Source organism: Furipterus horrens, unplaced genomic scaffold (genome assembly GCF_987537825.1).
Source record: "Furipterus horrens unplaced genomic scaffold, mFurHor1.1.pri manual_scaffold_3, whole genome shotgun sequence".
NCBI classification, from domain to species: domain Eukaryota; kingdom Metazoa; phylum Chordata; class Mammalia; order Chiroptera; family Furipteridae; genus Furipterus; species Furipterus horrens.
In genome coordinates, this window is record NW_028327173.1 from 49,479,687 (window position 1) to 49,493,577 (window position 13,891).

The 13,891-nt window shown below is 44.6% G+C and overlaps 1 protein-coding gene across 3 annotated transcripts in view; it reads right to left on the reverse strand.

The window, feature by feature from the left end:
- Nucleotides 1-4,166: 4,166 nt before the first annotated feature.
- Nucleotides 4,167-13,891, reverse strand: part of WLS (Wnt ligand secretion mediator) — a 101,484-nt gene continuing 91,759 nt past the window's right edge. For 2 of the 3 annotated variants that reach the window (XM_090269594.1, XM_090269596.1), the window contains exon 12: nucleotides 4,167-5,203. In XM_090269594.1, the coding sequence (XP_090125720.1) occupies nucleotides 5,094-5,203 (110 nt within the window). In that variant the 3' untranslated portion in view covers nucleotides 4,167-5,093. Of the gene's footprint in view, nucleotides 5,204-11,556; nucleotides 11,622-13,891 lie in introns of all 3 variants that reach the window. The other variant, XM_090269595.1, reaches the window with a different exon arrangement.

Consider the following 13,891-nt stretch of genomic DNA (forward strand, 5'->3'; position numbering starts at 1 on the left):
AGCAGCCCTGAGTGAGCCAGGACCTGCAGGAATAAGTTCAGTCAGAACAAGAGGATCCAAGTCATAAAGGCAGGTCTGACCTCAATACCAAAGGACCTCAGCATCCAAAGCAAAGAGTATCATCAGCGAGTCAGGAAGCTCCAGACACTTGGAGCGTTCAAGGAGTGCCTGGAAGGCCCCTCTGATGTCCAGAGAAAAGGTGCTAAATGGTCTCAGGAACCAAGTTATCCTTATACAAAGAAATCAGTCATATATCAAAATGTGATGGGTGAGAGAGCAAGCTTGCAGATGTCAGAATGGTTCCTGCAACACCACAGGATGAAAGGACCTTGAGATACAGGGGCAAAGGTACGGTCACAAAAAGTCAGACTGCTCCAGTGAGTTAAGACCTGTCAACAGCACTGACAGATCCTGATGATCAATATCAGGGAAAGAAGCAAGATCTGCTAAATTTAAAAAAAAAAAAAAAATGGGGAAGAAAAAAAGAAGGGGGTCCCAAAGAATTTGTGTCCACAGTGGACACACAGAGACTGGGATCAGTGGACCTTTGTTCACTCCCTCACTCACCAACCCTCCCCAGTTGAATTTCCACTACCCTGGGCCCTTTTTCAAGAGCAGTGTGTATTTTCTTTGGAGGTACAAGGATGATTGATCCCTCAGGCTTTGTGATGGTTGAGATGCTATCTCTTCCTCTGTTTCCCCTTTAGCCTATGTGGTTACCTGACAAGAGCAAGGAAAAGACTCATTGGGGTGGTAGAGCCACAAGATATGTGTCTGCTGCTATGTTGTAAAAGAGAACATGAAAATTGTGGTTCATTGAGATTCCCCAGTGTGACTGGTCAGTCTAATTTGAAAGTTGATAAAACACAGTCTTTAGAAACACCAAGATTGAGATGATGGGCAAGTTCCAGCTCCCCTTTGAATTTCTTTCACCTTTCTCAAAAGTATCTTCCAGGACACCAGGGGTGTGATGCCTTGGGCTCCACCAGCTCTGAGATGGGCTGAGAGACTCAGGCATCAGCATCATTCTGGGAAAGGGTTCAGACCACCTGGAGGTCATATGGAGAGCCACTTATTCCGTTATTATGGACATTTTCTTCTCGTAAAAGGAAAATGAGGAACAACAGCTAGTGAATACTGAATGGGTTGACCAACATAAATCTGACTTTTGTTTTTTCTTTGAAATGGCAATTGTATTTTATTTGTTGTTGAATATATTGCTGAGTTTTCTTATTTTTTAAAAGTGCGTAATGGGGATAGTTTATATATCTTTTTTATAATATTCTTCAAAGCTACATGAAAAACTTTAGGACAATTTCCAAAACTGGTATATATGGCAGATAATTTTTTCTGTCTAGGTTGGTGGTCCTTAACAAAGGTTTTTTCTCACCTCGTGAAGAGCTTCTTGAATATTCCACTGATTGAAAATGGTTGTGTTCAATCTGCATTCTTGAAAACCGAGAGCATTAGCAGAACTCCAACACTTTTCATGTTGGTGGAGAAGACTGAACATTCAAAGGGACAGGTTGCAACCTCTCTCCTTTTGACCTCAAATCTCCAACATCTGTTACTTCTCTCTTATCTCAGGATGAAAGTGTCCTGAAACTCTTGCAAAATGAACAGATCAACTGTGTCCTTGATCCCAAATCTCTAATCTTCCTTGGGGCATCTTCCTTGGGGCTTAATTTACCTCATCCTCGGTTTGACTTCTTGGCTGGCTTTCACCCCTCAGGTTTATAAAATCAGTCCAGTTCTCTCCCCAAACTTAAAAACACAAGCCTTCCCTCTACTCTGGTTTCCCCCCTGGAACCACAACCCTACCTCCCACTGACTACCCATTGACTACCCCACCTATAAATTCTGCCCTTGCCACTTGAGAAGGTCATGTTCAAAACACCAAATCCAACAGGCTTTATATTCAACCCTTAAATACTATTCAGTCTCTCAGGATATCTAACATTTTTCCCCACAAACCTGGTCTTTCTTTGGCTTAATACTTCATATTCTTCCAAATAGTCTACCTCATTTTCTTCCTCTCCCCTCCTGAATGCGGCCGTGCCTGGTTTACTGCTCCTGGTTATCTTCCCTGATGCTTCAATGCTCTGCCCAGCTGTCCTTCTCTTTCTCAATGATAATGGCTGCCAAACCTCCTGCTCTGAGTGGTCTGTTCAACCTCTCATTTCTAATTGTTAGCTTGTCAATTCAGCCAGAAGATGGCTTTTAAAACCCAGCCCAGGCAAATCCAAACCTATCATCTTGCCCATTGTGGTAGATCTGTTCTGATTGTTTGTCCAGGTCTAAATGGATTCTCCACTCTTTGGAAACTGACCCCAGTCCACAGGGTAAGCTGCTCAAAGCCACCAGACTTCTTTATCACAGCTGATTGGCAGGCACAGGGATAGCTACCTATCTGAGGTTGAGCCACTCGCAAAGATTTCTCCTAGTCTTAAAGTGAGAGAGACAAAGACGTGAGCTAATTGTAAACGGAACTGTGCAGGGAAAAGGTCCATGAATTCTTGGTGACGGGGTCCCTTAGAACTGTCGCAGTTCCCAGTCTTCCTGGTTACAACTGTTTCATGGACACATGATAAAGTTGAGAAAAATTCTAGTAAAGTTCCTCTCCTGGCTGAGCTTGCTTGAGTTGGCTGTTACTGCTTATAGAACTTTATTTATTTATTTATTTATTTAATGTTTATATACAAAAGGGAGACAAGAAAGGCCAAGACAGTGCAGACCTGCAGATAACCTGGAAAGGATGAGGAGTGGTTGGTACTATGGAACGTCCTCCCCTGGGTTTAACCTATAGAACTTTAAATACCAGAACCACTTACACCTCTCCAGGAATCTCTCCCATTCTGGAAGGGGCCCTCCCATTCCCCTACCCAGCAAAGGCTTAAAATTGACTCTGCCCTTGATTTTCCTGAGGCCCACATTCAGGACGCTCCAATCTTGCCAGTTTTATCTCCATAATGATTTCCCTCCTCTTTATGTCCTTACCTGTTGCCCTAGTTCCAGCCTCTGTAGGCTCTTTGCTGGGCCTGCTCAGCCCCCACATGCTCCAGTGGTAATTCAGGTCATATCACTTCTCTTGTCTAAACCCTAAGCCCAAGTCCTATGGCTCTGGACGTTGTATAAATACCCTTCTCATTCTGGCTCATGGGTGCACGGGGCTAATCTCCCGCTGTTTCCACTCCTGTGTGCCAGTCAGGCCTGATGGGCAGACTTATCTAAACATTATCCATTCTTCATGTCCTCCGTGATTTCTGTATTTCTGTTCCCCTTGCCCTTGGGTCCTGGTGAACTCTTACATCTTCTTAAGGTCTAGCTCAGGCCCTTTCCCCATGTCCTCAGGAGAACCTCTCCCTCCACCCTGTGGGACAGGAGATCACTTGCCATGTTTTAAGTTCAGCTCCCCTTCCGGACTGTGGGACACGAGCTACCTTTGATTCTTGGCACCACACTGGTTGACCAGAAGTGGGTGTTGAGTGAATTGGTTCACATACCGTCCCAGGTTCACCAGGACCGGAAAAGGCCTGAGAGAATAGTCAAAGCCGAAGTATTTTCTTCTGCCCTGTTGACCATGCTTTTAGCCAGAATCAGGGGGCGGGGGGTGGGGTGGTGGTGGTGGGGGGGGGGGGTGCTGAGTGGGTGAGTTAGACAGACCATAACCCAGACCTCCAGGCAGCGGTGTATGAAAACCGGGACGCTCATGAAACTGTTTTTGATTCTAGGAAGAACACATTCATCTCGCTTTAGCATTTCAAATTCATTTCTATCTACCTTAACTGATTTAATTGGCACTGCAACCCCACAAAGCAGTGCAAGTTGACGGCTGCCCGTTTGCAGGGGAGGACACACCCAGGCCAGGGCAGACAGCTTCAACAAGCCCACACGCAGAAATGACAGACTTTCGACAGGAAACTGCCTTCTAAACTCAGAGCCTGGGTTCTTTCTCTCTGCTGTACCATGCTGCCTCTCCAAGGGCAGAGATAAAATACAACTGAACAGGCTATTTGTGGAAGTGGGAAGAAGGGGCAGGGGGGAATCTGCTTCTAAATCATGTAACCCCCCCCTCCTTGTTGCTGCACATGACTGGCTTGGGAGGTTAACCACCCTGTACAAAAAGTGTTTCCCTGTTTCCAGAAATAGATACTGCCCCCAAACACTTTGATTTGATGGCAAAATATTTTAATTTCTCATAAGGCTATTTCCCCTACACACTCCCCACCCCATAGACTTGACATGGCAAAGAATCTGCATGCGTGTATCCTGGCTGAGCAGGAGGATGACGTGTGCATGTACATATGTGAATATACATACAGGTTTATTTAGATGATCCGATCTACAGTTTTGGAGAGTATTTGAAACATCTTATCAAAAGAAAACACATTTGAAGCAAGAGGTTAAAAACGCTTTTCAGACCTAACCCACATCCAACAGATCGGTTAGTATTGGATAGACAGATTTGGTTTCAAAGCTGAAATGCCCCAGGTGTAACAGACCATCTTATGAAATTCAGTTATTTTATAGTACGCCATAAAAAATAGGGACATATATCTATCGACAACTTAAATATTAACTCAATAGGCTACCTGGTGATATAAATAGGAAAAAAAAAAAGTGGTCATGAAGTAGGAGTGAAAAACTATGATGCCAGCCTATCTTGGACTGCAAAGGATGTTAGAAATCTATCCTAGAATCTAAAACAGGAAAAGGAGTCAAATATTCCACTCCAATATAGACCCCATCTGGCCTAAATCACCCCCAAGCAGTATACCCCCAACACATGAGGTTTACTAACCACCTGCTACAGATGTTACTATGTCACTAATTAACAATGATCACAGAAAATGTGTCATATCAGAGGTTTTGTTATCATATACAATGCATTAGTGGCTGCAAGAATCTTTCCTCCAAGAGCTATGGTCAGAAGGCAGAGTGACGACGTCCATGCCACTGGTCCAAGAAACCACAGCTAAGAAACACGAGCATTCAAGCATTCGTTTGCACAGTGAGCTCTCTCTGGCATGCTTCCCACTCCAGTTAGAAGGGCTGGGATGTGGGGGACAGTCCCAGCCAGGTACTGCAGCCATCTACTCCTGGGCTTCCTTGCGGGTCAACTTGTAGATCTCGGTGGGTCCATCCACGTGGGTGATAGTGGTGGTGAGCTGGAGTTCTTCCCCACTGTGGACCCTCAGATCTCCTGAAACAGGGATTTTGTTGTTAGACATGTTCAGGGAGGAAGGAGAAGAAAGCTGTCTCATCTCAGTAACCACCACCCAATGCCTCTCCTACATTCTGAGTTGACAGAGAAAACCTGGCACAAACACCTGGGCCTCACACCCAGCCTTTTCACTCAGACTGTGCAGTAATTTCATCCATTTTTGTCTCCCAGAGAAGAGATATTAATGAGAGACGAGTCAGCTTACTGCTTATATAATTTGTAGTCATTACTAACATTTAATGAGCGCTTCCTTGGTGCCTGACGCTGTTCTCGATGCTTTTTATCCTTTGTCGTATTTATCCTCACAGGAGTCCTCCAAGGTGGCACGCTGATCGTGCCAGCTTTACAGATGAGGAAACTGGGGTGGAAGTAAGGTGACTGTCACAGGTGATGGAACAGATATACACCAGATATACACTAGGCCAAGGGAAGAAGGCTTGTGCTGTGGGCTGAGCCAGCACTACCCACCTCCCCTGGGAGGGGGCGGGGCAGGCAGTATTCCCTCTTTGTGAAAACAGGACCTGCCTATCCCCAACAGATTGGGTAGGGTACTTGCAGGTAATACATTTAGGAGCAATTAGGAGTTTTCTTCTCAAGGAAAAACGACCAGAAATGTACTCTGAATTTCCTGCGAGCTCCAGGATTGTGTAGGCGGGACCAGTGTCTTGGTCACCGTACACGTGGGCCCTGCAGGCTGCTTGGTCAGAGCTAGTTCTGAATTTGCGTATCTGGATGAGCCATCAAAAGTTCAAAGCCAGTTTCACCAGCTGCACATCTGAGAGTTATTAACATTTCAAAGAGAGTCCTGACCACCCCAGTAAACCCACTGGTACCTCCAAGTGTTTCCCCAAGAAATCACTTTCCTTGAAGACATAGATACTAGAATGGATATGATTTTCTTCAGGTTTTGAACCAAAAATGTGAATTCTTTAAGCTTAAAATGTGATTCCAATGAACAGGCCCTAGAAAATGTGTCTGGAACTACAGATCATTTGAAGAAACAGCCAAAATGACTTTGGCTTCTTTATTTAACAAGTACCTATATTACAGTATGTGCCTGACACTGTTCTAAACACTTTGCAAATATTAACATATTTGACCTTCATACCAGCCCTTTGACAGAGGGGATGTTGTCATCATTCCCATTCTGTTGATGAAGTGACTGAGGCACAGAGGTTAAGCAACTTGTCCAGGGCCCAGGCTGGTAAATAGTGATGTGAGATTCCAAGGGGAGCAGCGAGACTCCTGCGTCCAAGCTTTCAACCTTTAGGCTATGCTGCCTCTTTGTAAGTAACAGCCAAGGAGACTGCCAGCAAAGGATAAAATGCACATGTGATGCATTATGGTCATACATACACAAAATAATTTGGGTGAATGGTTCAGGATGTTAATTTGGCTTTATGTATCTGATGAAACAGAATTTATAGCACATAATATCAGCGCGTAACAGCACTCCTTACTATCAGTGCATGTGATACAAGTATTTACCATATGCACTATTAGGGCTTTAGCACGCCATGTATTTCCTTATGAGATGTGAAGACACTGAGGCTCAGGTAGGCAATTAATCTCTCTGACGTGATGCAGCTTGCTCTCAGCAGAGCTGGGATGAGGACACAGATCTATGCAACTCTGGCTAGCAAAATCTACGATTCATGCATGGTTCTATTGTACCTTGAAGGCCAACTGTTTCTTCTTAGGAAATGGATGTAGGAATATGGCAGTCACATGGCAGGAGTGGGGATCCCTCCATTTGTCTCAAAATTCCATCAACCCCCTTCTCCTGCCAAGGTCTTGCTCCATCTGTTCTCTCCCTCTCTCAGCCCTGCTGCATCGTGCACAAACATGCTCAAAGAGTCTTCCCTTCCAAGACAAAAAAACCCTTCCAAAAATGTGATATGTTTCTTACTTGGGAGGCAGGGAAGGATAAAAAATAATAATAATAAATTAAGGAAGGAAAATAATTTTTCAGCTTGCAGGAAGTTTCTTTCTCTGGTTATAACGTCAGTTCATCTCAGCTAATTAACAGCAGGATAAAGGCTTGTTTCTTTCTAACCATTGTGAAAGTGAGACCAAGCGCTGGCATGGGCTTTAATCTCAAAGGGCTACTGACGGTCCCTACTTTTGGTATCATGGCCACAAGGAAGCGCCAGTACAGTTGCTGCTTGATTCCAACTGCCTGAAATGCATACTGGGTACCCAGAAACCTACATACACGGAACCATCACGACACAATGATAAGCACAGTTCCTAAAAACGGGCAGCGTTTCAATGACAATAATTTTTGTATCTGTGACTATTTTTGTAAAAAGAAGGATAATTCTGACATTGTTTCACAGGACCTGGAGAGACTAGCAGTCTTCTAGTATTTAGAAAGGCTACCCAATTCTTTCCTTATAAAACTAAGACAAGTGAATATTGCATTACCCAGGTATGGAAGCCAGAGCGGTCCCATGCCATGAGTTCATATTTACTTGAGGTCAGACAGTATATACTGGAGTCAGGATTCCAAATCATTTGTGTCTACCTCCAAAGCTTTTGTTCTTTTCATGCCATTCTTGACTTCATTCTTTTCTGTGGAATTTTTTCTAGTCCCTCATTGACCTCCTTCCCATTCACCTTCAAAGCTAAGCTCAAGAGATAACTCTGTAATGAAGTCTCTGGTTCACAGTGGAATGAGAGAATCAAGGAGAGTGTAGTATTTGTAAAGCGAAATAATTTCCATGCAAATGGCTGCTAATATTACATCCTTCCTACATTTGGGGTGTTAATGAAAGAGTGGATGTTAGGTCTTAATTTTTTTTTTTTCTTTCCTGAAGAATGTGAGTACCCAGCACAGGATCTGGTGTGGTAAATGCTCATTAAAACATCCACCAAGATTTGTCTGGTACAGGCCAGTCTAGCTCCTCCCTGCTCTACTCTGCATGGCTAGATCCAGTCCAGGGCACCAGTACCGGTGTTCCCCACTGGGGTTTAGGGAAAACAGGTCTGCCTTGGGATGATTTTGCTTTTGTGATCCCTTCTGGGGGATGGGGCAGAGTGGCCTCGGTGGGACAGGGTTCGGGAATCCTGGGTCCAGCCATCTCTCAATCCCTTTCAATCGGTAGAGGCAGTTTATACCAGGCATGGAGTGAGGCATTTCCCAGCCACCTCCACAGCACCTCCAAACCCTCAATGCCAGGCAACTGCAAGGAGGGGGCACAATAAAGTCTAGAAGTTGTGAGTGAATGCTTAGTGCTGTGGGCTGAATTGCATTCCCCACCCTGTAATCATGTGTCAAAGTCCCAACCCCCAATATCGCAGAATGTGATTATATTTGGAGAAGGGATCTTTAAAGAGGTAATTAAGTTAATAAGAGGTATTGGGATGGGCCCCAATCCAATATGACCAGTCTCTTATAAGAAAGGGAGTTAGGATACAGACACACACAGAGGGAAGACTCTGCAAAGACACAGGGAGAAGACAGTTGCCTATAAACCAAGAAGAGAAGCCTCAGAAGATACTAACCCTCCTGATACCTTGATCTTGGACTTCTGGCCTCCAGCATTGTGATAAAATAAACACATTTCTGTTATTTAAGCCACCTAGCCCAGGGCCCCACCCAACTAATACCTTAAAGAAGCAGAGAGGTCCTCTCAAGGAGGTGACTGAGGTACCTCCTATCATAGTGGGGTGACAGTAATTCTGTGACCCAGGTCCCATCTTTGTTAGGGAATGGGAAAAGGCTGAGTTTAGCCCTTGTGGTAAGACCAAGTCCATGACAGACATCAGGAGAAGCCAGGCTGGCCATGGGTGAGTCATTGCACATGTAACCACAGGGAAAACCTCAATAAAAGGCAGCCACTGACACAGTCCTGTAACTCAAACCGAACATTTATAGAGGCAACAAAAGCCAAAGCCACCTTTCCTGTGAGACCAGCAGCATGAGACCTCAGAAGCCTCCGGAAGTAAAACTGTCGCAGCATGGTAGCTAGCTACCAAGGCACGGGCCCCGGAGATGCTGCTGTGGCTTCCAGCAGAATGAGTGTGTCAGACAGAAGACATCCAGTGTGAATAGAAATAGAAAGGAACCAGTTGGCAATTAGAGTGTCTCCTGTCCCCTTCATCATAGTCATCCAGTCAAGAATTCCATTTCTTGCTTTTTTTTCTAAAACCTTCTGACAAGAATTCTCTAGATGAAAGAACACAAGAATGAAAGCTATTATCAAGAATTGTCTGACTTCCTGAGGGGCACCAACTTTTTCCTCCCACGTGAATTGGTGGCTGAGGGGTTTGGACAGATTGTCGTGTGTACAGGGCATCGATGGTGCGCCCCTGGGAGGCGGTGCCTTCTCTCCAAGCTAAGGGCTAAAACTAACATCAGCTGAAATTCATTTCTGCCTGGGAAGACATCCAGAATGATTCAAATTGTTATGGAAACAGGTAAAAAGAACAACTTTAGTGAAAAGGCAGCAAGAGAAGAGCAGAAAGCAGGAATAGTCCTAGCAAGAAAGCAGTCCAAAACATCTTTGTTAAACTTAAAAAAAAAAAAAAGTGTGTGTATATATATATATATATATATATATACACACACACACATATTTGTATATACATATATACACATAAAATGATTACATAAGCATATACATACACATGTGCATGCACATTTATGAGATGATTTATGTGAATATGATACAGCACCACTGCAACTATGGTGAGTCAACCAAGAAGAAGAAAGCCAGAGTTCCTCACTTCTGCAGCACCAAACAGCTCCTGAAAACATGAAAATATTCTGGCTGGAGCTGTCCTGCCATGTCCCATGTTTCAGGAAGCAACTGAGGAAGTCTTGTCTCCGATCCCAAACCTCTAGCTCCCTGAGAACAAGAACTGTGTCTCTGTCACTCCGTTGGGCTTCTCATCACTCCATCTTATCAAATCCAGCACAATGCTAAGGGCTGAGGTGCCCCATGGCTCCTTTCTAAGGGTCACTTTTTGACCCAATAAAAGACAAATAATGAGAGAAAATGTTCTTTGGAAACCCACCCTCTCCTGAACCTGCCATCTGCTTTTTTTCTCTCTGTTCACGCCTTGACCATTAGGGTGAAGCAAACACCTATGTGCTCTGCTCCCACTTTCCCTACCACTCCCTCCTGACATCTTTCTCTACCTCCCAAACAAAACAACACTTCTCAGTGGTTCTTTCTTTTCCAGAGGTCTATCTACTTCCAGAGGATCCATCTCAGAAGGCAAGATGCGCGACACACTCGTGATTCATGCAAGAGACCTGAATGTTTGGCTCTGGACCTTAAAATCAAGGAGTAGAGGGAAGAGTCCAAGCCAATTTAAAAATAAAAACTTTCCACAAGAAGGGAAAAGAAACATGAAAAAGCTGGGGCAGGGGGAGAGATGCCACCCAGAAAATTTGAAACTACAGTATATTTCCCTACCAGTTCATTTTCTAGGTTTAATGTATATTCCAAACTAGTCTTTTAGAGGAGCTTCAAAATCTTGGCAGATGTGCCGTAATTGCTGGGGTACACTGTGTGGTTTGGTGGCAGATGAGATGAAAAGGGACAGGAGTGGAGAAGAAAAATGATCAGAGAATCCAGCCTGAAACAGTCCATTCCCAGTGCACAGGTCACAGCACCACACAGGGACAAGGGTACAGCCTGCTGCTAGGGATGCAACCAACTCACCAGTGTCTGGAAACCCCACGGGCTGTTCTGCAGCCATGGCCGATTGTGTCACATCATAGAACTGCTAAATTGTGTGACTTTTGTGTTTATGATCAGAACAGGGTCCCCAAAGAGTCTGCCCACTAAACTGTTTGAAGAATGTTTTTCAACAGGTGCTCTGTTGGTATGAGACACAGGGCAGTTCTTTACTACAAAGGACTGGTTTGTTCAATGCAGGACATTTAACATACTTAGAGCCTGGTCACTGAATGCCAATGGCACGTCCCAGTCATAGTGACAATCTAAAACAACCATGAACATTTCCAAACACCACTTGGTAAAAGACTCAGGGGAGGTGACCTCCTCTTGAGAATTAGTTTTTGAGCTTTCTGCGAAGTTCAGTTCAAGCTGTCTTCAACAACAACAAAAAAAGAGGGTGGGAAACAGATTAAGTGCTCTTCTCAAGGGTCAGGTTTCAGGCCTAAGATGGTAGCGGTTGTGCAGGGAAAGAAGTCCTACTGGGAGCTGCCTAACACCCGGCTACCACTCAAGCATCTGACTAAACAGGCTGGCAGACAGCGATCCCATCTCTGCAGGGTTGGCTAGAGCTCTGGCCTTCCATGCGCCTGAAAGTGCTGGAGCTGGGCAAATGCTCACAAGTGTTTGGAAACCCCTTACCTGTGACAGAATCACTCCCTGGGCTGCCACTTTATGACAGGAGATGCTCTTCTGCCCCTTCCTTGCTATCAGGAAGAAAGAAAACCACAGAATTTCATGGTGCCATAAGACTCTAAGAGATCACAACTCGGAGATGTGATATACAGAGAAGTTAATGTGCTTGCCCAGAGTCATACAGCAAAAACAACCAGAAAAATTTATATGCTGTAGCACAGGTCAGTCCTCAATAATTATTACCCATTAGAATGGTCATCCCAATATTCCAGGAACTCCAGCAATTGCTTTATGTGGAATTTCCCCGGAAGGCAGGAGGTCCATCTTTTAGATTCCTGCTTAATACCCGCAAGTCAAGGACAGGTCCATATGGTTTCTGTCAAAGTCCAACAGGATGCCTGTGAGATGAAATCACCATTCTTGTTCACAAGCCCATAATCCCTTCCTGCTGGTGTGATGGAGGTCCACTGCTGGAGAGACTACATGCTTCCATATTCCATGCATCTAGTAAAGCCCTGAGTGCTAGCAGTGGAAAGGAAGCAGCAGGAAGTAAAGGCTGCCTAGGTCACAAGCTTTCTAGAGACAACGTAAATCAAACCCAGAGTTGGGCAGGTAAGTCAGAATTCTTCACTTTTGCCCAGGGCCCATGGCCAAAGTTGTAAACCCGATACTGAGTGTGACAAGAGTCAAAGAGCAGGAAGGGAGGAAGGGAGGAAGGCAGGCCTGACGTCTAGGACGCTCTTGCACAGAAGTGGTAGGTGCGGTACCGCAGACATGATGGTTGAGACCATTCCTCCATCACTAATTCTCAGCACAGATGCCTCCTCTCCCTGCTTCATTTCTCATGTCGCCGCCCACCTCCTTCTACCCAACTCTCATCTGCGAGATGTGAAAGCCAATCTAGAGCTCTTACTTCTAAAGCATTAATTCGCTCAACATTTTCAAAACCATCCTTAAGAACCAGTCCTGCCCTTAGGGAGTTAGTGTTCCAACAGGAGAGAGCAGAGACAGGCAGCCTCATCCACAGCTGCACAGTGAATGTCAGGTGAAAAGCATAATCGTTTCCCCCAGGCCTGTTCCTTAGAACACTAGTTCCAAAAGTTACACTGCCTAGAAAAAGGGTTCCAGCACCAAATGATTTAATAGTTTTGGGAAATGCTGTTACCCTCACCCATTGTAAATGACTTCCAGTACATATTAATGGGCTAAAGGCATTAAGATGTCTTTTAGTAAAAACCCCATTGATGTTGATTAAAAACCCAATGATTATCAAACTTTTTTGACTACTAAAACCTATTAACATCCCATGGCTATAACACTCTATTGAATGTAATTTGCTGAACTCCAACTGGTGTGATCAGGAAAAGGTTTCAGAATGGAGGAAGCATTTTGAATGAGCCCAAAAGATGGGTAGGGTTTCATTACCCCCAGATGGAGGCAGGATAGGAATCTATTAATTCACCATGCACTCACTGAGCACTCCCTACAGGCAAGGCCAACCCTTTGTGCCATGGTGGACAGGCAGACCCTGAAGCTCTGGTCTCTGGTCTGGGGCAGAGTGTGGAGCACTGGCTTGGACTTGAGAAAGAGCATTTTATATTTGGAGACTAGCAAGCACGTAGTTGGGTAAAGCAGGTGTGAAAAAGATATAAAAGAATAAGGGTGGAGCCAAATAGTATAGAATCAAGTATCCAAAGCAAAAGGAGCTCTCAGAACAGATGTTTACCAGGCCACCAATGCCAAGGTAACAGCACTGCCTTAGACAGTGGTATCCATTTCTTCCTGCCATGGCTGGTAGAAAAACCCCAGGTAAGCCCTTTTCTTCTCTGGACCTCAGTTTTCTTATCTACAAAATGACCGGACTGGGTAAGTTCTCTAAGGTTCCCTGTAGCATCAAGACAGCACATACCAGCACTTAGGGAGGGAAAGGCTGTGGGGACTGGAGGATAGCAATTAGTTTGCACACATGTCAACAACCTTGCAGAAAAAGGGAGCAGGAGAAGAACAAAGCCAGCTCCATCTCCAGCTCTCAGGACCCAGTTGCATTCCACCCAGTTTCACAGAATCATGCTTCTCAAGCTAGAAGAATGAATGTGTTATACTTTTCAACAGTCAATTTTGCTCAAAAAATTGAGGAAAGCAAATTTAATTTCTGTACTAAAACTGAGATGTATTTTAGACTAGACTGTAATATTCCCAGGGTATGTTAAAGATTTTTTAAAAATGAGGACTTTAAGATGTATCTGCCACGCACTGGCTTTTTGTCTTATGGTTCTGGAATTCTTAGGGATGCTCATTCACACCTGGAGGGAAAGTTGGACTGGGGAACCCAGAGCCTTTG